This window comes from Euwallacea fornicatus, chromosome 10, assembly GCF_040115645.1.
Source record: "Euwallacea fornicatus isolate EFF26 chromosome 10, ASM4011564v1, whole genome shotgun sequence".
Lineage (NCBI taxonomy): Eukaryota > Metazoa > Arthropoda > Insecta > Coleoptera > Curculionidae > Euwallacea > Euwallacea fornicatus.
In genome coordinates, this window is record NC_089550.1 from 3,652,831 (window position 1) to 3,678,325 (window position 25,495).

Genomic DNA, 25,495 nt, shown 5'->3' on the forward strand with positions numbered 1-25,495 from the left:
GTTTTGACTTTGCTAAGTAAACTTAATATTAGTATTTCACATTTCCAATCCAATTTCACACATGTTGTAAAATCGAATAATTATAAATTACATATAAGGTTATTTCGTGTATGATAAAACTGCGTAATATAGATATATTTCTATAACTTTTTAATCCTTATAAATTTATTACATATCACAGAAAATCTCGCATATACATGACGTCAGACACCAAATACAATCAGTGTCAACTTTCATGGAGATCATAAACGTCAAATGCTTGACAAGACGATTCTACAAGAAAAACAAGTGAAAGTTGGATTTGCTACCAACTACCGATTTGCAAAACTAGATAAAAAAAACCGCCTTTGCCTTTCCCATTGAATAATCCGCGTTGTTACCGTGTTTTCCCAGTCGCAACAATGTATATTTCCATCATTTCCTGTGTTTCTAAACTCTACTAGACCCCTGAACATTATCAATTAGGCAGAAAAACTCTTGTGATTGTAGTGTGATGTTCCTTTGTTGTGACAGTTGAATGTGTGAAAAACTTGAGGAAAATGGGCAACTGTTTCAGTAACCCTTCAACTGCTGAAAGACAAGACCGGAATAGAGGCCCAGTAGTGCCACCTGATGAAGCTATTCAGCCTGTGAATTCAGCCCAACCCACTCCACCTATTGAGGTAGTAAGACCAACAGTAGCAAGCCCAGAACCTGAACAGCCCATTAGTGCTAGAACGGAAAGGACTTTCATTGCTTTATATGACTATGATGCAAGAACTGATGAGGACTTAAGTTTTCGTAAAGGGGAACATTTGGAGATTTTAAATGACACACAAGGAGATTGGTGGTTGGCCCGGAGCAAGAGGACAAGGCAGGAGGGGTACATTCCATCAAATTATGTGGCTATACTGAAGAGTATTGAAGCTGAACCGTAAGTTGAAACTTATTTCATTTGTTTGTGTTGCAAAACATTATATATTTAATTAGTGACTTGGTTTTATATATTATCATTTGATGATATGAGTACCACTATGTAATTATGAAATAGTTACGGGAAGGAAACTAAAATAATGTGCACTGCACACCTAGAACAGCAAATATCTATACTTATTTTTCCACAAACTAGGTATATTTACTTAAGAGCTTTGTCCTCAAAACAAGGGGATCACTACAGAACATATACTGATACATCTGAAATTCTGCTGTAAAACTATGGGTTTAGTTCTGTTTTGGGCTTATCAATAAGTTAACACAGGGTTACTCATATAGAATTTATTTTTTACTTATCAATTACTAATCACTTATCATCAAGCTTATTATTAAACTTATTATTATCTCAATCAAGACTTAGGGTTGAAAAAAATCATGATTTTTTAAAATTATTTTTATAATATGTTGGCATTCATAGCCAGAACTTCACTATTAAATCCAATATTTTTTTCTAATACATTAAGTTTTGAAGTCTGTTTTTCTGTATTGCTCACCTCTTCTCAATTATTTACTATTTTAAAAGTTACAATTACCCAATAATTTTTTTTAGCACAGAAACAAAAGAATTCATCCTCTACAAATCTAACTTCAGATATGAAGCTTAGTCTAATGAAGTAAAAAACTAGAAAAAAATTAAATTTTTAGTCTCATAAATAATTTTGTATGTCCTTGAACAAGTTTAAAATGTTCTTCATAATTTAACTTCTTCAAGAACATGCTTTACATGTAGCCAAAAAAAACCATCTCTTTCTGAATCACCTTATAAAATTGTAGAAATATTGCTTTCAACTACTATTATGAGTTACTTACATAAGATAATACTACAATTGATTTTACTCAAAATATTTTTAATGCATTATTAAATACCTACCAGTACTTATTACTAAGAACTAATTGATTTGAACAAGAGTGATTTCTACATATATTTTAAATATATGTTAATTTACTAAATGCTGGAATATCCTAGTTGTCCCACACTACATGGAATATTTCTCAAAGTGCTCATATTTAGGTAACTGTTGTTATTCCACACACTATAGCAATGCTTATTCTGTCTTATCTGCAAATGCTAGTTAGACAAATTGTATAGTGGAAAAGCTAAGAAGATAGTCAACTGCACAAAATAAACATTTATATAGGTAAATCTCAGAGCTCTCATAAATGCGAGATAACTTCCTAACCTTCCATTCTTAACCTTGTTCAGGAATGTTCTAGGTATGTATCATAATTTTTTTATATCAGATTAGATCTAATTATGCTAGAATTGTCTTGTCTTAAAAGCTGCCTATCACAGATTTTGCCAAATAAATCCTTTAATCAGAAATTAAATTTTGAAGTCAAGTAAATATTTAAATCTCTAGTGAAATTTCTAACTATTGATCATTGATCTGTACTGAGGTCAGTAACGAATCTGGGTGTACATGCAGTTTGACGCGGGATTTTATCTATAATATATTCCGAATTCAACGGAACTGGCTTTCAATAGATGTTCATAATTATCAATAAATATTGGTATATGCGTAATCCATTTAAGGTTCCTATTTATATAAATTTTTTCTTCTTTAAATTTGCTTTAAATTACAATTACAAATATGTTTTATCTAAGAATTTGTAAAGGTCCTCTAATTACCATCTTTTATAATGTCATTTCTGCTTTGATAACTGTATTATTATCTCTAGCAAAACATCCATTATTTATACGCCTTATTGGTCATTATAATTTTTTAATTGGCATTTGGGTACACTTTATCCTAACTGCTCCATTAGTGCATTAGTCATACTAATTTCGTTACATAACTCCTATTGTCTACGTCTATAATTTAGGCAACTATGCAGAGGATTTCTAGCAAAATGGCTTAACCGCGGGAAACATAGCGATTAAGTGTTAAGGTATAATGGCATTCTTGTAATGTGTATAATAGGTATTTGTGTGGAAGATTTTTGTTAAGGCTGGGTTTATTTGCAATCAGTCTAAGTGGGTATACAACAGCTCTGTCAGTGAATATTGTGAAAGTATAGTTTCTTAGCAGCCAGGTTTCAGTTATTGGAATCAGGGGTTAAGGTTGAATGTGAACGAAACATAATTTTCTGTAATGATCCTGAACAGAATAGAAACTGGGCATTCCATACTCAAAAAGAGCAGACCAATAAAGAATTGATACAGCTTTACGACTTAAACGGCCAAACCTGGCCATGAAAATGTCTAGTAAATACAGCAATTTCTGTATTTTCATGTTCATGTTTAAACAAAAAAAAATCATGAGGTACTTATTGTGTATTCATCATATATATTGTGAGAGATAAGGATCATCCCTTGAAATCCATTAAGTATTCTTCAGGAGACGCAGCACTGAGTTCGTATAAATAATATAATATAACTTTTCTAGCGCCTACGAGATACACCAACTACATTGTTATATGTTTGAAGAGAGAAAATCGAAAATATTGCCATGATTCATTATTTTAATTTTGTATTAAGTCCATAGGCATTTCCTAATGTTATTGTTACTGTTATGCATGTGTAAATTGGCGATTTGTTCCGCTACGGAATATTTCTTAACCACACCATATCGTTGCATCTACGGGTTTTCGTGTTGTAGGTTGCATATTAATATTTCCCGGTATTATCGGTCATTCTACTGCATAGAAAATGCATATAATATAATTTGTGATAAAATTTACAGCTAGATTTATCACACGGATTATCTATGTGTTACTTTCTGGGTACAAATCGTGTTACTAATTTGAACTAATGTTTGCTCGAGTGAAATACGCTCACCAGAATATCCGGAATATACGAGGCAAATTCCGTTCAGTTGAAGAACTCTCCTTCGCCATAAAGTCAAGAAATTTATTATTTTCAATTTATTAATGCATTAATGCGATTTTTCTAAAATCGAAATCTAGCAATTAATTAACTATACTAGACATAATAATTTCCATGTATTTACATGAAAATTTACCGGTTCTGGCATTAGCCTGATAAAAAAATCTTAAAGGGAATGATGAACCTGGTACATTAAACAAAAACACATTAACCAGATAATAAGATCCGCTTTAGGTGCCTGGTACAACCGTGGAAAACTAATTATCATTATTGGAGTACGACCATTAGCTTATTGGGCATCCAGTAACTGGGCTAACGAAAAAATTATCAAAACTACCATCGGCACAATGATTCTTTTAGTGATGGTGAAAGCCTATGCATTCCGATGAACGTTGTTTCGATTCAATTAATTAAAAACAATGGCACCCACAGAAATTACGAGGTTGTGCAACTGGGACAGTTTTTGATAGAAAAAAGAGCAACAGGACACATCTATCACGGACGCCCTTCTTGGCATTCCCGCGTCTTGGGCGTCGCCTTGGCGGCGGTCAAGGTTGCATGTAGGTCGTTCACTCAACGACCTTCCAAGGATCTTCGACGCTGCGACCGGATGTCGCTTGGCTTAGGTGTTTGCGCTGTTACCACTCAAGGGTGACAATGTAGTAACACCGTATTTACCAGTTACTATTCCTGTTGTAAAACGAAAAAATTTTATTCTTTTCAGATTTAGTGTGATGATCCCCAGAGAAATTAATTTGATTATAAGCAGAACTTTGACGTTAGCCAGAGTTGATAACGATCTTTATTAAACCAACCACGTCATGGCAAAACTCATTTTAGTACCTACCTGTCGCTCATTAAATTCATGTCCATAAAAACCATACCGAGAAGTACCAAGAAATATGCCACATTCAGTCGCTCTGCTTTCCTACCATCTAGCTATAAATAGAAGCGCCTAATGGCAGACATTCAACTGTAGATACGCGTATACTGAAATGACAGGCGTGTAATTTAAGAGGCACATAAAAACACGAACCGTCTATTAGTTCTGTTAGAGAGATAAGCTAATAATTGCGGATTTTTATTATTTTTCCAGCCGCCTAGGGGCGTTTTTTGCAGGTCACCTGGCGCCCTGGCTCTCCGTATTCTTTTTATTCCCACTTTGTTGCTGGTGCCCCTGCTGCTTCTGCATCTAATGTAACAGTCGTGATCATTTGTGCATGTGCAAAAATCAAATGATTGATGTAGGTATGATGTTTTTTTGAATTATACTGGTCCAAGAAGTTTGTTATGTGGTACACTTGCCGTCCCAATTTCTTTAATTCTTATAAAGCTCACCGTTTTCCAACAGTGGCAACTATGTAGCACCCTTAGTCGATCACGTGACGCATAGTTTCGCCAATAAGAGCATCGAGATTATGAGGTCAAACGGTGTGCGGTGTTGCCAGTTTAGGAGTTCACAAAAGTTCACATGTATAGAACAAAAAATTGGGTTGCTTATGAATTACAGGTATTTTAGGTCAGGCGAAGCTCTTAGCATCAGGCGTTCGAAATCAGTCTCGTTTGCCATAGTATCAAAATTCGAACAATGTTTTATCCATTACTGTATTCTCCAAATTTATAGTGATTACTTATTGATCATTACCGGTTTAAAAAAATATCTATAAAAAAACTATATAAATTCTAATTTTATTATTTAGTATAATGAGCAGATATCATTTAACGGTCCTAATATAGGTCCGAAAATGTAGGCCGAATGTCCAAAAACAAACCAGAAGAATATTATCGCCGAAGGTGAACCGGCCATTTCAATTACAGAGAAGAGACATTCAAGATGACATAACATTGCGAATATCTTTTTAATAGGTTCTTCAGACGTCGCTAAATTGATTGCATGAAAGTCTGAGAAATTTCAAAGAGCAACATTTTTTCTAACAATTTGAAATCAGTCTAAAGCTCGTTAAGAACGTATTATTCCGGTAATTACAGATTATCCAAGGAATCGAAAATCAAAGCCTATACCATTGGTGCTTGTCGTCTTTCTTTCTCCATTCCTCTTAACGATGCTTAAACATAAACCCACATTTCCGCCTTTTTCCAGAAATGGTGCTACTTCCGACCTTTACCACTTGGCCTTACTTCACATTTAATTATTGTTCCATTAACGTTTTGGCATATTCATTAAGCGTCTAAAGCATGAAAACCACACAGAATAAATTCTTTTGAGATTAGATAACATTTAGGTGCAATCGTCTGTTGATTGTTGTTGTTAACGAAAATTGCGGCAAACAGTAGAATCTTCTACGGAAGTTGATTTGCATGGTGCAAGGTCATGGTTAAATGGCATGTTCGCACCTCGTGATCGGGTAACGACTTCAAGATCCGGACGTGCCGAAATTTCGATTTTCTGACCCACCGGCATCCGGGTTTCGTGCATGCGAAAGATAATGATTAAGAGAGATGATTAGTGGTCTGTTAGTGCGGCGAGTACATTTGAAATCTAATAGAAAATTGTAATGATTCAGGAAATTTAATGTTACTGATGGTTAAAATACCAACAAACCCGTATTCATTTTTAAAGTAATCTCATGGTGCGGATTCTGGTATACACATCGTTAATTAAAATCAACATATAGGAAATTTGCAAATCCGAGATGAAAACATAACATTAGGAAACACACGCGAGAACGAAAGGTTTCGATTTAATAAGACATGCTAATAATGGGTCGATATATTCGGAGTACTGTCATTAGTCAATAAGCCATTAATTAGTAGAATAAGTATTGAGGAAAGTATTATCTACATAATAACAGTGAAAGTATGAGAAGAGGTTTTAGTGCTGATTGTTTTTTTGGGATGTTTTTAATTTGCATTAACGCACTTTGAGGGAAATCGTTGTAGGACTATATGAATATTCAGGATATTATGTCACAAGTTAATTAGCACATATTTATAGATAAACTAACACAATTAATAATTATGTATAAATAAGTAAAGTGCAAAAACTAATATTATGACCTTCATGGCTGAAAAAATTATTGAAACTAATATACCTTTCAACTGAACAGTATTTTACAGAATCCGCAATTAGTACATTATTCATATATGTATCAACGCTGTTCTGAGAATATGATTGCAAAGTAAATCCTGCGGGCGTGAGGAGAGATTCCGAAAACTATTTCGAAATAACGTAATTTCCCATTTAGGTCTCAGCCAAGGCAAAGCACTTGGAGGCACTTTTACTAAATTATTCAAAAAAGAGCAAAAAAATCGTTGGAAATTGGAAACGCCCTTCTGATTGCACATGGCAGACTTGGTCTAATACCATGTAATGAGCGAGCTTAGGCATGCTGAACGGTAATGATAGTTCAGTGAGGCACTAGCGCCAAAGACGTGCATTCCACCAAGGCAAATGATAACTTTGATTTGCCTTTTACGGTTTTCTGTTAATGCCCCGAAGCTCCACAATCTTCACTCCTAATGCCGATAGCTAAGTGGTCGTATAGCACCAGAGTAGCATCGTTGCAGTAAAGTGAAGAATTTCCTTTAATAAAAAAAAACCTTGTTTGGTATGCAAAAAAACAGTTAATGATTCGTTATAAAATTGTTGATTATCATACAACAATAACCACCGAAAATTAACATAAAAAGCACACTTCCGGTTTAAACAAACAATAATTAGTATGTCCGGCATCGCTGTAGTGACATTGAGCTTTTCCAACGTGGAAAACTACAAAAATCAAGTCAACGCACGATTGAGGTTGATTTTAATGTACTTTTAACAGCTCTCTCAAGCTGAGCAACAGGCACCCCATCATAAAAACAGCATTTTTAAAGCTCAGACGACGTTGATGTCCTCAAGTTCTCATTTAAGCACTCGATATATACATACAAGTTATATTATATATGTATATGTTAGTTAATGGATTTAAATACAGGGCGATGATATTTGCAAGGACGATTCGACTGTAAATGTCTACTTCCTGGTACGAATCAAGTTTTTATGTCAATATCGGTAACACAAGAGCTAGTCGTTAAATTTGCCGGAATTTTGCCATGTATGCAAGAAAGTAAGTAAATTTAATTGGATCGAGAAATTTCAAGACAAGTAACAAGTATATTTCTGCTGTGAACGAATACTCTTCAGGAAAAAACAATTTTCAAAATTGTTTTTTCAAACATTTTTCTGTAATTTTTTGGATGTATTTGTGAAGATTTATTCGAGACTGAATTTAACGTCAGAATGAACTTCGGTCGTAACCTCTTTAAAATGAGTCTCTTTAACCTCAAATTAACACCCATAAACCTCAATGTTGTGGTCGTCACAATCATGCACTAATAATATATCACATACCGCAATATCACTTTGTAGTATTTTTTCCATTGAGTAATTTAAGACGATTTAATTCAATTATTTAATTTAGATAATACAAATTTTGGACAATATACATTTGGTAAATTTATGCGAATTTCATGAATTATAGCAAAATTTTCGCATTTTCTGAAATTTTGTCAGAATTCGAAAATCTGGAACGGGCGAAATACTGTTTTAATTTCGATAGTTTGATCCCATGTCCATTAACAACGTGAGCTCCTTCAACCTTTCGTCTTTTAGTATGGACTTTGCAGATAAAGATAATGTGCACACTTTCAAATAACACATTTTCTCCACCAAAAACGAGGTCGGGTCGTGCCGATTTACAACCAATTATTATGTATTACAATAACATTGTAACCTGCGATATTATTGATTTACAACCCGAAACTAACACTGTTTTATTTAATTAGTTGTTGAATAATCAACCTCGGTTATAGTACGTTGCGAACGGAATGCCATTTGCAGCCTTCATTGGGGTCATCAGTATTAGAATCTGGTCTCCAAAAGGTTATTGCTTTTGTGCAGTTAAAATACTAATTTGGTTAATAAACTTCCTTTTTTCTATAAAAGCATCAAGTCGTTGATGTTTGCGATATTTCCAATGAGAGGTGAAAATGTGTTCCGATGTCTCCCTTAGGCATAAAATCGGTTAGTTTTCGATGAAAAAATATCTGTCAATTATAATAATTATTGTTACGTGGTATGTTAATTAGCGGAGCAGATTTGCGCCAGTGATCTTGGCGATGGTGAAATTGACGAATACCCCGTTTATTTAATTACGATTAAGATCGAGCCTGGCGCCAGCATAAAAGAAAGTCACCGGACTTAAAATTCCTTGGCAAATGTTCTTATACCAGTTTTCGAACTCAATCCAATTTTTTTTTCTTCACGATGGTTCTAGTTTCTAATCCGAATCAATCTAAAGTATGATATTGTAATGTTACGTGAAAAATGTCTTATGCTCCAAACTTACTAAATGTGAGTATGTACATCTAATTGAACGTTAACCGTGAATAATAGCCAATTTAAAGTGTAGGCTACAGTGACGCAATTGGCAATGACGCTTCCTAGGATGCATTGTTACATCATCATGGTCTTTCTTCAGCAGCCTCTGTTCGATTCCGAAAAAGTGACGTCTAATGGATTTTTTAGAAATTCATAAGAAGTGACGAATTGATTTATTGTGTTTTTAATAATATCAATATTAGTATTGACCCCGTCACTATTACTGAGATTTTCTCAAGGCACAGGAATCACGTGTCTGCAAAAGTTAATTATTTTCAATGGGGATATTCCTATTATTTTTACAACACCCCAAATTGACTTCTTTAATGACAGATTTGCTTTTCCAACTAAATTACAGATGGTAGTCATGGCATGTATTATCTTTTAGTATTGCATCGTAGTATTGTAGAACAATTCTTCTGTTTCACAATTGGGAAACTACGGCACGTCGTCCTCAAACAAATTTTCCCGTTTTCGAGAATCGCTGTACCTCATTCAACTCATGTTTTGCCATTTTCCACCCCGTTTGAGAAATTTTAGTACCATCAACATACTTTCTTCTCCGAACGCCGCAATTTGATCCCACGCCGCGTTACGTAAAGGATTTTCCCATGCATCTTGCGACCCAAAAACTCTGAAACTCCTGCGAAAACCAGCTCAGACACACACATCTCAGCAGCACCCCCACCCCAATTGGTACCAGCGACAATTGAACATCGAGCTCACAGCAACACGCGAACCGATTGTCAGTTGTTGCACTCCCAGGCAGCAGGCGCGTATAAAGAAATCTCGCAACATCGCCGCTCGTACGAGTCAATTGAGTTTAGATCCTGCGGGTCGATCGGAACTGTGCCCATTTGGTTGTATTTCAAGTTTCTCATGGTTACTATGCAACCAAGTGACGGATATGTTCATTGTGTAAATTAGCATGTTTGATCAGGTACAACCCTGTTGTGGATGTTTTGCTGCATTATGTTTTTTATGTGTTTAATGGGTAAGATGAACGTTCTTTGTGTACCTGCTGGACCATGATGGATACTCTCACATAGTTTTCACTGCTTTGTTTGGTATCTCGCTCACGTATTGTTTATTAACCAAGTTGGATCGAGTTCTGCAATCGTGATTTCTGAATTCGCAATGGGGCTTTCATTGTGAAGACAACTCATATTAGGCATAAGCAATGCCATCAGGTGAATAAACTCATCAAGACCCGCTTAATTGCCATGTACCGGGTCTTCATTAAGTCGAAGATTAATCGAGATGAAAAAAGTATCGCTTCCGATTTCACTTAATTTGAATACTGCACAGTAGTATGAATCGTGACGAGGGGAGATGGTACGAGAGGTCTTTGGCCCACAAAACCCAAACAACATCCTTTTAAACCGAATAAGTGCCATCTCTTTGTGATCAGCAAGACCAGAAGAACCCAAAGCAAATCGAAAAAAGCTACAAACCGGTACCACGTTCTTTATTCCGAGTCAGGGCGAAATTAGCTTTCTTTGTAATTATACCACTGAATTTTATTAGCTTTTCGTGTTCACTATCTGAAAATGAAAAAACGATTCATTAGAAAATCGTCCGTGTCTAAAGAATTCTATGGACGTGGAAGAAATCTTTTCATCTCCATTCGATCTGTTTCTCTCCAGGGAATTTTGTAATAGATTTGAAAGTAATATATAATTTATACGAAGGGAATATCTTCTTATTCTCGTCCTTCGTTCCAGGAAGTTTTCTCCTATATTTGCGGTAATATAGCAGGAAATGGTCGATGTAGAGAACTTCCATGGACCGTTGATAAATTTTCTGAACCTTCCCGATTGGTCTTTTCAGCAAAAGTTCTGACAATTTGAGCAATAATCCATTCCAGGACATTTTCTAGTTGGTAGGAAGAGAACGTACTTAATTTGATCGTTCTTTTCCGGGGATTTTTAATAGGTTTTAAATGCACGAATAAAAAGAAAATCACTGAAAAGCAAAAATCCATTCGTCACACTTCTTAGAATTTTGGTTTCAAAGAAGTTGACTTTGAAGTCTTGATGTTTTTTAAAGTACTATGTGCGTCGGTTTACTAATTTATAATCGGATTCACGAAGTTGTCATCGACCCACGAACGCAGTGCTTTCCAAAAAATTGAGACTTCAAAATGATCTCGTTTGAATCGAAATCAATCGATCAACGTGCACCCGGAGGCTGCATGTAGTGAAAAAGTCGTCTTACTATAGTAATTGTTTATACAATATGACCTGCTTGTCACTTTGAAATTATCGTGGAAACTTTCCTCTCGACCTTCCATATAAGTAGCTGGGGATGTCGAATGTCTAGATGAGGTAACGGGACCTGATCGCGTAATGCTAATAAATCGATCCATTGGTGGACGAACTAGGCATTATCGATATCGATAAAAACTGTCTTATGTACTTGCTTTACTGTTATCTGGTTTAAGGATTTTTCAGTTCTGTCTTTAAAGTTTTTCTTGTCTTTAGTGTAGTAAAAAGACTGCCGTGGTATTATCATAAAATTTCTTAGAAATTGTCGGTTTGCGAAAATGTTAAGAGATGATCGCATAGCCAGCATCCTCCTTCATAATATCTTCACGCACCACCTTCTCATTGTCAGTGATTGCCGATTTATTTTGCAATAAGTGAATGTATAATTCTCGGTGTTATTTTGTATTTAAATATCTGCCAGTCCCACATCTTGAATCCGACACATAAATAATGTATCGAATCTTATGTAATAATGGAATTTTTGCTCGCATGAAAGTGTTTTAGATGTCTGGTAAAGGAGAGCAAAGGTTATGCCAGGTAAACTTATTTTCTGATATGTAGTTTTCAAGTTGTCTCGAAGCGTCTGACTCAGTTGTAACATCGAAATAACGCTTAAAGTACGTACTAATTAAATCTAATTTAATTCACCACGAAACAGTTTACATTATATTTAATTTCTTGTAAAAAAGTAGGCAACACAGATCCCAACCAAAATCTATAACAATTGATTTAATAAACATTCACTTCATTTGAAAAAGATGCCAATTTCACGACGGAAATATTACCTGGAGTCAAACCATATTAAATTTAAATTTATCACACAAATATTCAATACATTTTTCTAATTTTGTGTAAATCAGTTACAGCCAGTAAAACTGGTTCAGCATGAGGTATGTCGCACGATATTTCTGATTTAACGTGAACTTACTATACCTTTTTCCAACTGACGTAAGTAATATTTTTTGAATTTGCGAAGATTTATTAAATCAGTTCTTAAATTGTTTACATTACATGGTCAATTCTCCCCGAACAAGCCACCCCACAAAAACCGATGGTTTGTGTGATTTGAAACTCGATTCAAGACGAACCCCTTGTATTTCTAACTGCATCCGTGATAGTCTATTAAAATATCCGGTATATCTTTGTACTTGAGGTATCTACATCTTAAAACACGAGGGTTAACGAAGGTATTTTATCCTAAATGAATAAGATTTGTCTGGCTTTTTTCTGGATCTCTGATTTAAGTTGGATCGTTATTAAAGTACTGATTCCAGTTAATCACAAGGTTGATTCCCTTAAATAACTGTCGTTGATAATTGTTTTCTGCGACTGAACTAGCAATTTGTTTAGACATTTCTCTGCAACTATGACGTCATTTAATTTTATTTATAGTGGCGTAGTAAATGATCTATATCATATTCTATTACTAATCTCATTGGTTTTACTTCAAATTCACGATTATGAGATTGGCGTTACAGGAAGATTTTCTTCGGTAGGAATCCTTTGTTGCCTCTTTTCATCCCCCTTTGGTTCCATATCGCGAAAGTTACCGACCCTAATGACCAGTTCATTACACCCTCGATTATTCTTACACACTAAAGGGGAGGTTCTGTCAAGTTTTCGCCTCATATAAATCGTCAGGTATTTAAATCACTTTAAAGGTTCATTTGACAAGCCTGATTCAGTGGTCAGACTATAAACATTTTTTAGTATGTAGTAGCGGAGAGTGGTATATAGTCTGGCAGGGACATTTACTGCCCTCTACCGTAGTAGCTCAATTAAACTTGTATAATTCAAAATATCAAGATTGAAAAACCTCTGTATTGATGTTCCATTATGGTTGAAGTGTCAATTGCGTACTGAAGCGATACTTTGTACTTCTCCTCGTAACGTCTGTTACGTTTTGCTACCGGAGTTTTAAGGCCCTATGGTGAAAATAACAAGTTTATCTGTTTAGGTTTTGTGTGAAAGTTTGTTATTGTGTGCAGAAGATACGTATTGTGCGTTTAGTGGCCATAAATGTTTTGAAAATTTTGTGACATGCTCGGTGAAAGTCTTCAAATGGTGCCAAACATAACAAAATGTTCTATTCTGGGACATTCCCCAATTCGCACCACTGTGTGTGGTATTTTATCATGAGTTTTAGTCGCAGAATCTCTAAAAAAGAAACTTAAGACATTTTAAAAAGTTACAGAGTGCAGTCTTATTTGTCATAAAAAGTATAAGAATAAAATAATAACGTGGCGAAAAAAGTTCTCTCAGGTGAAGTGGTAATTAGGACTTTTCCGGAACGTTATTCAAAACCCAATCAAAGAACGACACTTTATTTACATACAGAAATTATGGATTTGTTATTATTTTTATTGTGATTTGTTTCATTCTTCTTCTACCCAACATCCGTCCAGTAAAACCTGTACACAAAGAAAATCAACCCAGAGACCAAATTTTTTCCGGCTACAAAACCAGACCACCTTGTCAAAAGCATTAAAAGCCCTGTTGTTGTTATCTGCTCCTTAAACGATTAATGACGGCCATATCCCCCATAAAACTTATCGCGAATTGTGAATCATACTTATTATGAATAAACGATTCGCAAGCGCCCGCATTGTATGCAAATTGTCACATTTCAATTGGGGGATTGGTCATATGGATTAAATTTACCAAGGTTTAGTTATTGAACATAATGCTGCAAAACTACTGTGCATCACCTCCATCACTAGGCCTATAGCGTTTTCTCCTTCCCCGTAGCTTTTCTATGCCGAAGAAACCTCAGAAAACTGGATTTAATGGTTTTCCCAAAGGATGGTTAACGTATCAGGCGGAGTTGTCTGGTGTTACAAAGACAACAAATGGATCCCTCTTCAGCTGTCTTCGATAAGACTGCATGGGGTGTTGACCCAGGCCCATTGGACGGCCATCACCGAGTTTCTGCAGAGGGTCGCCAACAAGCAGCTGATTCTCCAAGACAATGGCTTCACCGAACTTACCGAGAAGCACAAAGAGCTCCTGTTCAAGAATCAACTGAACGGTAGCAAGTTCGAGTTTTCTAGTGATAATAACAATGTGATAAAACTGACTGATAGCTTAGTGTCCGAGAGAAAGTCCAGTTTGGGCCAGATCCCGGAAGACAAGGTCGTAGAGCAGCCGAGAAGGCCTTCGATGCCGGAACTCCGGTCCATTGATAGGGATAATTTATTTATTGATAGCGGTAACTTATTGAAAGAGCATATTGATAATTCCCACAAGACTGATAGGGTATCTAAGGAGAACGATGAACTTGTTTTGAGGCTGTTGAAGAAGTATTGCAAGTACAGCAAAGACGCTTTGGATGATGATATTGTTAGTGCCATCGAGAAAATCAGCTCTGAGGAAATTTGTCCTGAGCCTAGACCTCCTAGAACCAGAAAGCTCGGATATGTACCTAAAGAAGAAAAAATCTACGAAAACGTTAATGAAATCATCCTTGATTCTTTGGAGTTGGACTCAGACAGAAACGAACACGTACTTCGCTGGCTGAAACAGCAGAACGATGGAGAAACCTTCACAGAAATCAATATCCCCTCCAGACGCCACTCCTCCGTGGACTTCCCAGTCTCCTCTCCCACAGATAGTAGGAAAAGCAGTCTTGGTGAGAGGAAATCCTCCTCTTCTTCGTCATCAGGCTTCGAAAGTCAGAAAAGTTTAACCACTCCATCTACGCCGGAAAGTCGCAAATCTTCCTGGTGCGACAGCACCAGGAAAAGCAGTGTCGGGTCGAACAGTTCGTGTTCGGAATGTGATGAGCCTGAAAGTCATCAGTGGCAAAAGTTCCTGAAGAAACACTTAAACTCAAAAAATTCAGAAAAGAGGTTGAGGAAGCAGTGGGAGGCTTGGTCGAGGAATCGTAGGAGGAGGCTCAGTTTGCAGGTCGAGCCTTCTTGGAGTGGCCATCTGGAAATCCAATCGTAAGTTTAGAAGGGTATGGTTTTTATCGCTGCAAGTTTAAAATACTTTTATCCAAATCGTCAATCATGTCGAAGAAGAAAGCATGGCGACTTTATGAAAAGCAGCTTATAGTTTATACTATTTTCAAGTCGTTTAAAAAAAAAAATCAATTTAAAAAACGCTGGATACTTCATTCATGAACTCCGATAATCTTCTGATTTGGAAACTGAAAAACCGACGAAAAAACACTAATTCTTACTGCTTTCGGTTAAGGTATAATCCATTATCTGTCGTTCCAAATGCCACAGTCGCTTGAAATAAATCTCTTTTTGTTACCTCAAGATAGTGCGCAATGTTAATCTGTTATGTCGCCTTTGGTACTAAATTCATGTCGAAATTAATGAGGCGAATGCAATAATCCACCATTCTTAAGCCACTGTTAGATATTTGCACTTTTTTAGATTCATGGCAACACGTTTAAGAATATTAATGATTCACGGGGGTTTGGCACGAAACATGAACCCCTTCATGTCTTTATCAATTTAACTGAGAGTAACATTTGTGAAATATCTCTGCGTCTGAACTATTCCTATATTAGTTATTGATTGTAAGTGCAAACGAAGTCATTTAGCAGCCCAACAAATGTCCGGTTTTTATTTCCCTTTTGTAGAAAAATTCTCGATGTAATCCGATTAAAAGTGATAAACACGTTCGCTTATATTAGGAAAGGTTTATAAATTGAGGAAAAGATGTAAAATTCTCAAAAACTCGAGTCGAACTTCCTGCGTATCTCGTAAACTAAGCGAGATTTGGTTTGATTAACACGGAACAATTTGATTTTCTAAAGTTATCAGTTTATGAATTTTTTAAAAAGATTCCACATTTGAAGGATAAATTACAGTTTGACAAACCATATGTTTACCAAACCCGTGTTTGTACCATATTATCGACTTCCGTATAGTCCACGTCACCATAAAAATACAAATACAATTTAAGGTGACAGGCATGACCGGACTTTAATAACTCTGATTACCGAGCAAACGCTGCAAATCAAAATTCGCATTATCCAATTGGGTCTATTGTTCTAGCAAAGGTCACATTCGGAAGTGGTTATTGCTTTAATAACTGCCTGCTAAGAGTACTAATTTGGTTCCAGTACCAAAGGAGGTTTTAATGTAATAACTGCCTTTAAAGTCTCAGATTACATTGTTTGCGAGGTAGAATAATGATCAAGATATTTTAACGTGTTAAAGTTTCTTATAAGTCAAGTTCATCAACCAGTCTTGTGTAATGTGGGGTGCACAAAATCTGCATCCGAAGCCGGTTCTACGGGCCATTTTGGTACTCGAGAGTACGCAATTGGTACCATCGGGACGTCTCACCGAGCCGGCGATTTATTGCGAGTCTTTTACATAACAAATGGTTCGGTTACAACACGCAAGAAACTGTCTTGTTCGCTATGTTTTCTCGATAGATCGTCAAGGATAGCACGGGAATCGAAAGAGTCCATCAGGGTGATTAAACCCAATTAACTTATTTAGAACGATTCTTGAAAAAGTGGTATGCAACTCAATGGCTGGCTGTGAAAGTAAGGTTATAATGATCACTGCGAAACATTTTTGCATAGTTTAATGGAAACAAAACCGATAAATCTTATTTATCATCGATTATCATCGATTAGGTCGATGAAACCTCTAAAACCGCAGAAGAGTATTGAAAACATTCAAGTGATTTCTTAAGATTTGGGCGAAGATTTCTTAGACAATAAACGGCTTAAAGAATTACATGCATTTGAACATCAAAATTTCCATTGTTATCCTGCTATGGAGGTAAATTTGATCTTTAAAAAATATTGTCTGTGTCTATTGAACCGTTGATACCCACTTTTTATCGAAAATTGCGCAATTATCAGCCTTGAAAAACATTACTGTGCATAATGCTTGTGGTAGCAGAAAAGAAAAGACTCATGCTTTGTCAACCTCGGTTGGATTTTGTCATGCTTCTACAACCTCTAAGGATATGTGAAATTAGTGTTAACCGGTTCAATTATTTAAGCTCGTTTATTAACATTGTCGGAATTCCTAATGACGCAAATTTATTCATATCTAGTTCTTTTAGTTATTTCTGCATCACCAAAAAAGCAAATTCATGAGTTTTCGATTACATGACGGGTGAGAAATATTGAACTATTTTTAAACCTTTTCAATAAAGCTTTGAGGTGCCTCTCACATTTTGCTGGAAAAGAGTTCAAACGTGCAATCGACATGTAATATGCGAATGATGCCTGAATGCATGCAATCTTAACCTAAGAGTCCTGTTATATTTTTATGTGAGTAAATTTAGTTCTTTTACGTAATATTCTGGCAAAATTTTGGAAGTCAAACGTCTCAATTTGTCTATACTTATATTTGCATTTTTGTAAATTAATAGTGCATTAAATCACCATGAAGACAAATCCAAAAGACAATTTTAAAAACTGCAATGTGCCGGTTACATATTTTCAATTTTTTGTTCCCAATTTTTATTTTTCTAAGGTCTATTTATTTCCACTGTAAACTGTTTTGTAGATTTTCAATCATGGAATTGTCATTAGATAAACACATAAAAAGCGAAAAACAAGTTTTTACAAGTTTGTTTGTGTGAGAGAAAATAAATTTTGTCAAATTAATAATTAAGTGATTTGCTCTGAACTGAAAGTAGTTTTTAACGTTTTTTAACGTACTTTTCCACTGACAACGATGTTCCCTCTTACAAGAACGTTTCCGTAACCTTTGCGGTCTTTGTTATGTGAATAGAAAGGTTTCTATCAATCATTTGACGTGAAAGTTTAAAGTTATAGTATGTTTTGCAATATAAGATTTGTTGCAAATATATTTATGAATTGGTATTGTTGTCTTTTCAGCGTTAAAATGGTATTTCCTAATAAATAATGATACTAGTTTTGACGACAAAATTTACAGAAGAGTGATACTTATAAGGAAAGCCGGATATTTAGTTTTGCGTGAATGCGACGTTTATCTGACTTTCTAATAGCTTCAAAAGTCTAAACTTTGTTAAAAGCCGAAAGTTGAATTTTTCATGCGACTCTGACCAGGACGTCTCTGGGAATTGCATTCAAGAGGGGCACACCCCGCGTCCCGCCCTTTCCTTTATTTTTATTTTTCATGCGCGGCTTTTTTTACTTAAATCTCCTAATTCAGACCCTGGATTCTTCATTAGAAAGGCAATAGCCTTGTAAACTCTGTTAAACGAATTTTGACAACCTCGAAAATTGACGTCAAAATTACCCGGATTCTCGAAAATTACAAGTGATAGCACTGCCTGGTTTGCGTAGACTTTAATTACTAACGATTATTCAGATAAAGTATGCCTAATGTTGAAAAAACAGCGCAAATAATTACATTAAGATCAATGTGCGGGTCAATGTAATTGACACTAAATTGTGAGGTAAAGGCAGCGATGAACATAATTAGGAGGAAAAATTAATTGAATATTTCCACAAAAAAAAATGGAGGATTCAAGTAAAAACGGGAATGTGGGGCAACTTGACGAGATACGTTTCTACTTATTGGCTTCATCAGGCATGTTTGTATTTGTGTGCGTATCTGTATAGTAGATACACATAAAACATGTTGCGCATGTACTTTGTGTATACGCGTACTTGATGAAATCAACAAATGGAAACAAATGCAAAATGATGTAGGCCAGGTTGCCCTACATCTTTTTGTCATATCTGCTTAAAGGCTCGATTCCTCTTGCATTTTTTTACATTTTAGCATGTCCACGAGCAGAAGATTCTTTCATCGATGTATAATAGTAAAATGTGATAGTCGGGCATGCGTAAAACAATCATAATTAAGTTGATGACGCTTCGACTATGCATTTCAAACAAACCAGACGTTTTATTGCTCATATACCAATTAGTCATTTCATATTCGTGTCTAGCAACTATGTTAATAATGCAAAGCGACTACTCGACGTTCTAATCGGTTACAATTTTTTTTTAATAGTTTAAGTTACATTATTCTTAAACACTGTCGAACATGTACTCCTGTATGCTTGTTAAATATGCATATCAGTAGGATCTTAATTGAAATTTACATTGAAATACAAGGTGGAATTTCTTGACCCGAAAACACCAAGCCTAGAAATGCAGTGACAAAACTAAATTACTTTGACACTCTGTATATTGGAAACGGGGATCTTGGCTAGAAGGGAAACTATAATATTTTTATTATAACAGGAATATATATGGGTGAGATTTGTCCAACTGATGAGTTAACCTGAGTTAACCGTTAATTTGAACCAACTATTGGAAATTTTATTCTTGGCATTTAAGGAGGATATTCGGACTATTCATCAGGGTTCTCTGAATAATAAGGAAAAAATTGAAAAAAATTGAAATCAACTCAACAACCCGATTATTTAAAGCTGAAAACCGTCGTGGTCCTACTTTTTCAATTTTGTTTATAGTCTTTGCAATAAAATTGCAACTTTTTCTGCATCGAGAGGATACAGACTGAGACATCAACAATGGCCCTGTAAATCAATTCGCAGCCGACAAACAACATTTAAAAAGCATTTAAGTAGTCTATAGTTTTGTTTGTTGCTCAACTGATATGGCCAATCAATTTCGAGGCTGCAATTAGTAATTAAAATTTTATTTACGACCTTTTTCTTGAAAACGCTATTTCTAGGTTTAATCGAAAACGCGTGTCCTTTCGTGCGAACGGGAAACACGCACCATTTTCCACAGAAAATGCATCCACTCTTTAGAGCAATTTATGCGTGGAATTTTTATAGTGTTGCCTTGGCTTGTGACACGTATCAATGTTGAATTTAGAAATTATTCATTGTTGCCGCAAACACACGACATCAACAAATGGAAATGGAACCCTAAAAATGGCACCCATATCTCAATCCCCATAATAGGTTTTTAATAACATTAGTAGTTAGCACCTTTTCAGTGATTATGTGCATTGTTGGCCCTAAGTGGGTCATGCTTATCCTACATGCTCCTTCGCGACCAAACTTCCATATGTCCTTATTGGTTGAAGTGCGTCAGCTGCGGAAAGAGGCGACATACCATTAATTTACTATCAGTAAAGTATGTGTGGAACTTAACAATAATCACGAATTCTTGAGCGTGCAGATCTCGCGTTTTAAATACTAAAACAAAGCGTTTTGCAATAAATGGCAAAACCTCGCCTCAATGTGCGTTTTGCAACATGTTCTAATTATTCGACTGCCTTCGATTGGAAACAAATTTTTAGTGTGTCGCGTTAATTTTTTTAATAAACCAACCGCACACGGATTTTTAAGCTATTAATCAGGTGCTAAGTGCTAATAAGTGTTAGATTACATAGAAGGGGCGACCTTATTTGCCTTGCAAAATTAGTCAAATTGCCGTGGGCTTCAATGAAACATTATTGATATAATTACCATTATTAAGACTCTACTTTTATATCTATTACTTTACTATTATAAAGTTCCGCTAGTAAAATGTCTTCGAAATTCATAATTATTCGTCTTATTACCTAACAGACTTCTTCTTTTCTCTTTCAGATGGTATTTCCGCAAGATCAAGCGAATCGAAGCCGAAAAAAAACTCTTGTTGCCCGAAAACGAACATGGTGCTTTCTTGATACGTGACTCAGAAAGCAGGCACAACGATTATTCCTTATCTGGTAAGTGTTTTCCATTTTGTTATATACATCTATACGTGTCGTGTTTGTGCCGTTAAATTCTTTGGTATAATGGTATAGCTTTTCTGTGGCGTCGAACACATTCATTAATAAACAATTTTCGATGAACTTAAATTTCCGAGTTTTTTTTTTTTTTTTTCATTACTGTCCAGAGCTTCTTCGTATTTTTAGGAACGTTATATTTTTTTCTATAAACGGATAGTTGCAAATCGAATTTCATGTAAAGTTGAATTAAACAAATTGTGGTGTATACATTACAAATAATCTCCGACTTACACTAAAAGTTTCGCAACGTGACAACATCGCCACACTTCAACCGTCAATCACCACGCGTGCCCATTAAGTAGAAATTAGATGATCGATGCCATGTTGCCATTATCTAGAGAGGGCCTGTTTCAAAGAATGTTAACATTTCTTGAAAATCGTGAAAAAATTGCTAAGCGTTGTATTGTGGTGAACGGAATATTGGGAAGCAGTTGAGTTTTTTGAAGGAGCTTTTATTTTTAAGTACGCCACTACGATTTTGCGAAAACGGGATCAAAATGAACTGGTCTCCGTTGTCTGAAAACGCTTTAGAAATTTTTTTCTCTAAAAATTACACACATAATGAGTAGCATTAATTTAACTACCCTTTTTTTTTCTAGTGAGGGACGGTGACACTGTAAAACACTACAGAATCAGACAGTTGGACGAAGGTGGTTTCTTTATCGCCCGAAGAACAACCTTCCGCACCCTCCAAGAACTCGTTCAGCACTATAGCAATGACGCGGACGGACTCTGCGTCAATCTTTGCAAGCCTTGTGTTCAGGTGAGCATATAATTTTTCTCCAACAATATTATTTACCATCTTCACTCTACACGATATTAACAACTCAAGACTTACTTAATCATTGGAAATTAAGGCCACCTTGAAGGTGCATCGCATACCAATTCCCTTCTAAGAGGAAGTTTTTATTGAATAGTACATATTGTTATAGTTTCCGACCTTCAAACAATAGTTTCATTAACCTCCAAGCAATAGTTGCATTAAACATTGTGTAATACCAATTACACTGGGGAAGAAGTAGATAGAGAGAATGCTTCAAATTCTATTATTTTTTTCCCAAGTATACAGGCCATCGATGTAAATGAATAGTGCAGATGGTTAAAGGGACGAATTCAGTTCAAAACGCACTAATTGACCACATGGTTTCCGGCTTATGGGCTTTTCGAGTGGCCTTGGTTTCACTTCCTTTTCACACATTATATCCTATAGTAGCTCTTTGATATTTTATTGGAGTTCTCTTGCATGTAGGTTGAAAAACCACAACCCTTAGGCCTTTCTCACAGGACGCGAGACCAGTGGGAAATCGAAAGAACTTCGCTCAAATTTATAAAGAAACTGGGCCACGGCCAATTTGGGGAAGTATGGGAGGGCATGTGGAACAATACTACTCCTGTGGCGATTAAGACTCTCAGACCTGGAAGTATGGACCCCAAAGACTTCCTCGCTGAAGCACAAATAATGAAGAAGCTGCGTCATCCTAAACTCATTCAATTGTACGCAGTCTGCACAGTTGAGGAACCTATTTATATTATCACGGAGTTAATGAAGAATGGATCTCTTCTGGATTATCTTCAAGGAAAAGGAAAATGTTAGTTTTTGTTTTGGTCGTATTAGAGGTATTTTATGAAGGTTTCTGTTTAGCTCTAAAACTGCAGCAGTTAATAGATATGGCTGCACAAATAGCTGCAGGTATGGCCTACCTGGAGAACCAGAATTACATTCACAGAGATTTGGCTGCTAGGAACGTACTAGTTGCTGACAGCAATATCGTTAAGATTGCTGATTTTGGCTTAGCACGATTGATAAAGGTAAATTTTACTTGGTTTTTCCTAAAATTTGCAATAACAAGAGAGATTTTTAGGAGGATGAGTACGAAGCCAGAGTGGGTGCCAGGTTCCCGATCAAGTGGACAGCTCCTGAGGCTGCCAATTATAGTAAATTTTCGATCAAATCGGACGTTTGGTCGTTTGGTATTCTTCTCACGGAATTGGTCACTTACGGACGGATACCTTATCCAGGTATATTTAGTCTGTTTTTTTTTGGGGGGGGGGGGGGGGGGGTTATTTAATCCTAGGTAAATTGCTGATGAGAATCAGGCATTCAAATTAACAAATACCCTGAAAATGCAGACACGAATGTCGAAGAACGAAACGCAAACCAAATCAACAAAATTATTGACATACAAAATTTATTAGCGTGTCATTAATCAGATATACCAATGGTTGCACAATTGTGGGCTCTGCTTGCCTCAGCTAATGAGTTCATTTGATGAATTAAAATTCTTTTAAGGTATGACAAACGCCGAAGTCCTCCATCAAGTAGAACATGGTTACCGAATGCCCGCTCCTCCAAGTTGTCCCCCCCGACTATACGACATCATGGTGGAATGTTGGCATCGCGAGCCCTTGCGCCGACCCACTTTCGAAACTCTGCAATGGAAACTGGAAGATTTCTTCACGATGGAGGGATCCGAATACAAGGAAGCATCGGCTTACTGAGGAATGGCCCACCCCCCGACCGACTGGTTGTGCAACACGTTGGAGTTGCACTATCATTGAAGGGAAGGGTGGTGGCGATGGTTGTGGAATCGGTAGAACGCAAATCGAGTCGAATTGTTTGTAGGTTTTCTGATGGGGAACCGCTGGGGGTTTATGGAAGATTTGATGTTACTTGAAGAAGGGAGAAGTTGGAAATTTTGATGTTTCCTTCGGAAGAAAGTTGATTTCAATTGAGGCATTGATGTGGGAAGTGTAGTGCAAAGTAATGAAAGTTGCTTTCACATGATGATTTATTTAATTGTGAAGCTTAATGTTGCATGAGCATTTTCAAACAAACGAAAAAATTAAGAATCCTTAAACTTATTATGAAAGTTGTGCGTAAGTAGGCTTATGAGCAATTTTCTTAAATGTCTCGAAATGCTACAAAAAACGATTGTATACTCTCTTTTGTTATTAGTTGTTGTTGTGTTGTTTGTAAACAAAATTGCATCGTTTGTGAGGACATTGGTGGCTGATTTTAAAACACTGGAGATGTCCCGATAAAGATAGAAGATGGTCAATCTGCACTCTCTGTGCAATATTACCAAATTGTAGAAAAAATTCGTTGTTTAAATTAATGTTCGGATAAATTATAGTGAGAATAAAAAACAAAAAAAAATGTTTGGACCAATTACATCTTGAAAACCTCGTGCTTGTGCTTTGCAAATAATTTTCTTTCTTTGGATCTTTTTCCTCATAATGTCTCAATTCTTGTTACGTTTATTAATAACCCTGTATATTGCGCATTTAATACTTTGATAATTATACCATTCTGAAATAATTAGTAATATTAAGTAATCTCTTTAAACCCCCCTCGTGTCCTTTTAACAAATGTTCTTCATATTATTTTTATATTATTTATATTTCATCATCTTTTGGTACCTACATTACGCGTTAAAAGGTTTATAACTGCTTCCGCGCATTGCGCCTTTTTTTATAAGATTGAAAAATTTATATATGTTTTATTGATATTAAAATAAAAATGTCGTTGTATTAACGAAATCTTGTATCTGGTCTAAGTAATTAATTATTGCATTTGTATAGCGATATTTTACGTCAGCGATGAAATTAACTGTGTCATACCTTAAAGGAAACGTTTGTAAAACAACGGCAAGTGAGGGTTTTAAGGGCCTAAAGTGCCACATCAAGCGACGATAAATTAGGAAAGTTTTTACTCTACCATCACGTGATTACCTAATAGACATTGAGGGCCTAAAATAGGCCGTGTTGTGCATTTTTAACTCAATTTTAAATGTTTAATCCAAAGAACAATAACTTATCTCTAAATTTCCTTAACGAAACGATTTGTTTTTGACATATTTTAAAGACTAAAATTTGTTTAGGATACATCACCGTATCAAAAACAAATCGTTCGAGCTTTAGTAGAGTCGAGGTGTGAACGCACGCACAAATCGTAGAACTGCCATTATTTTACTTATGAAGGAAAATTTCTAAACGTTGTAGTACTACTAACTAAAAGCCAGTGTGTTTGTCGATAAAGTTAAAGTTTTACGGATAATTAAATGAAAATGCTTAGTTACATTCCTATCTTGTGGATCTTTGAGATTTTCTGGAGGACTTTGTACTGTGAAACATAATTTTTATTGATTGGTTGAGTGGGTCACAGTCAGAGAACCCCAAAAAACACGTTGCTCAGCAGTACTTGTCTCGGAAACAGCACTTTCTTGAACTTGCGATACTGTTTACGGTAGTGATTGTATTACATTATTGAATTTAAGCCAAGTCGTTGTTTATACGATTACAAACATATACAATATTTTTTGTATTATACACTGTAGTATATTAAAAGTTAATAAATTTAATTAAACGATAA

At 35.7% G+C, this 25,495-nt stretch overlaps 1 protein-coding gene across 2 annotated transcripts; it reads left to right on the forward strand.

The window, feature by feature from the left end:
- Positions 1-263: 263 nt before the first annotated feature.
- On the forward strand, positions 264-25,495 carry Src42A (Tyrosine-protein kinase Src42A). 2 transcript variants are annotated; one of them, XM_066286335.1, is made up of 8 exons: positions 9,917-10,122; positions 14,198-15,393; positions 20,939-21,060; positions 21,723-21,886; positions 22,373-22,712; positions 22,766-22,932; positions 22,986-23,142; positions 23,414-25,495. In XM_066286335.1, exons 2-8 carry the CDS (start codon positions 14,252-14,254, stop codon positions 23,620-23,622), a joined length of 2,301 nt encoding a protein of 766 aa, XP_066142432.1. In that variant the 5' UTR covers positions 9,917-10,122; positions 14,198-14,251; the 3' UTR covers positions 23,623-25,495. The 2 variants fall into 2 exon arrangements, with proteins under 2 accessions (XP_066142433.1, XP_066142432.1); XM_066286336.1 differs by lacking the exons at positions 9,917-10,122; positions 14,198-15,393 and adding an exon at positions 264-913.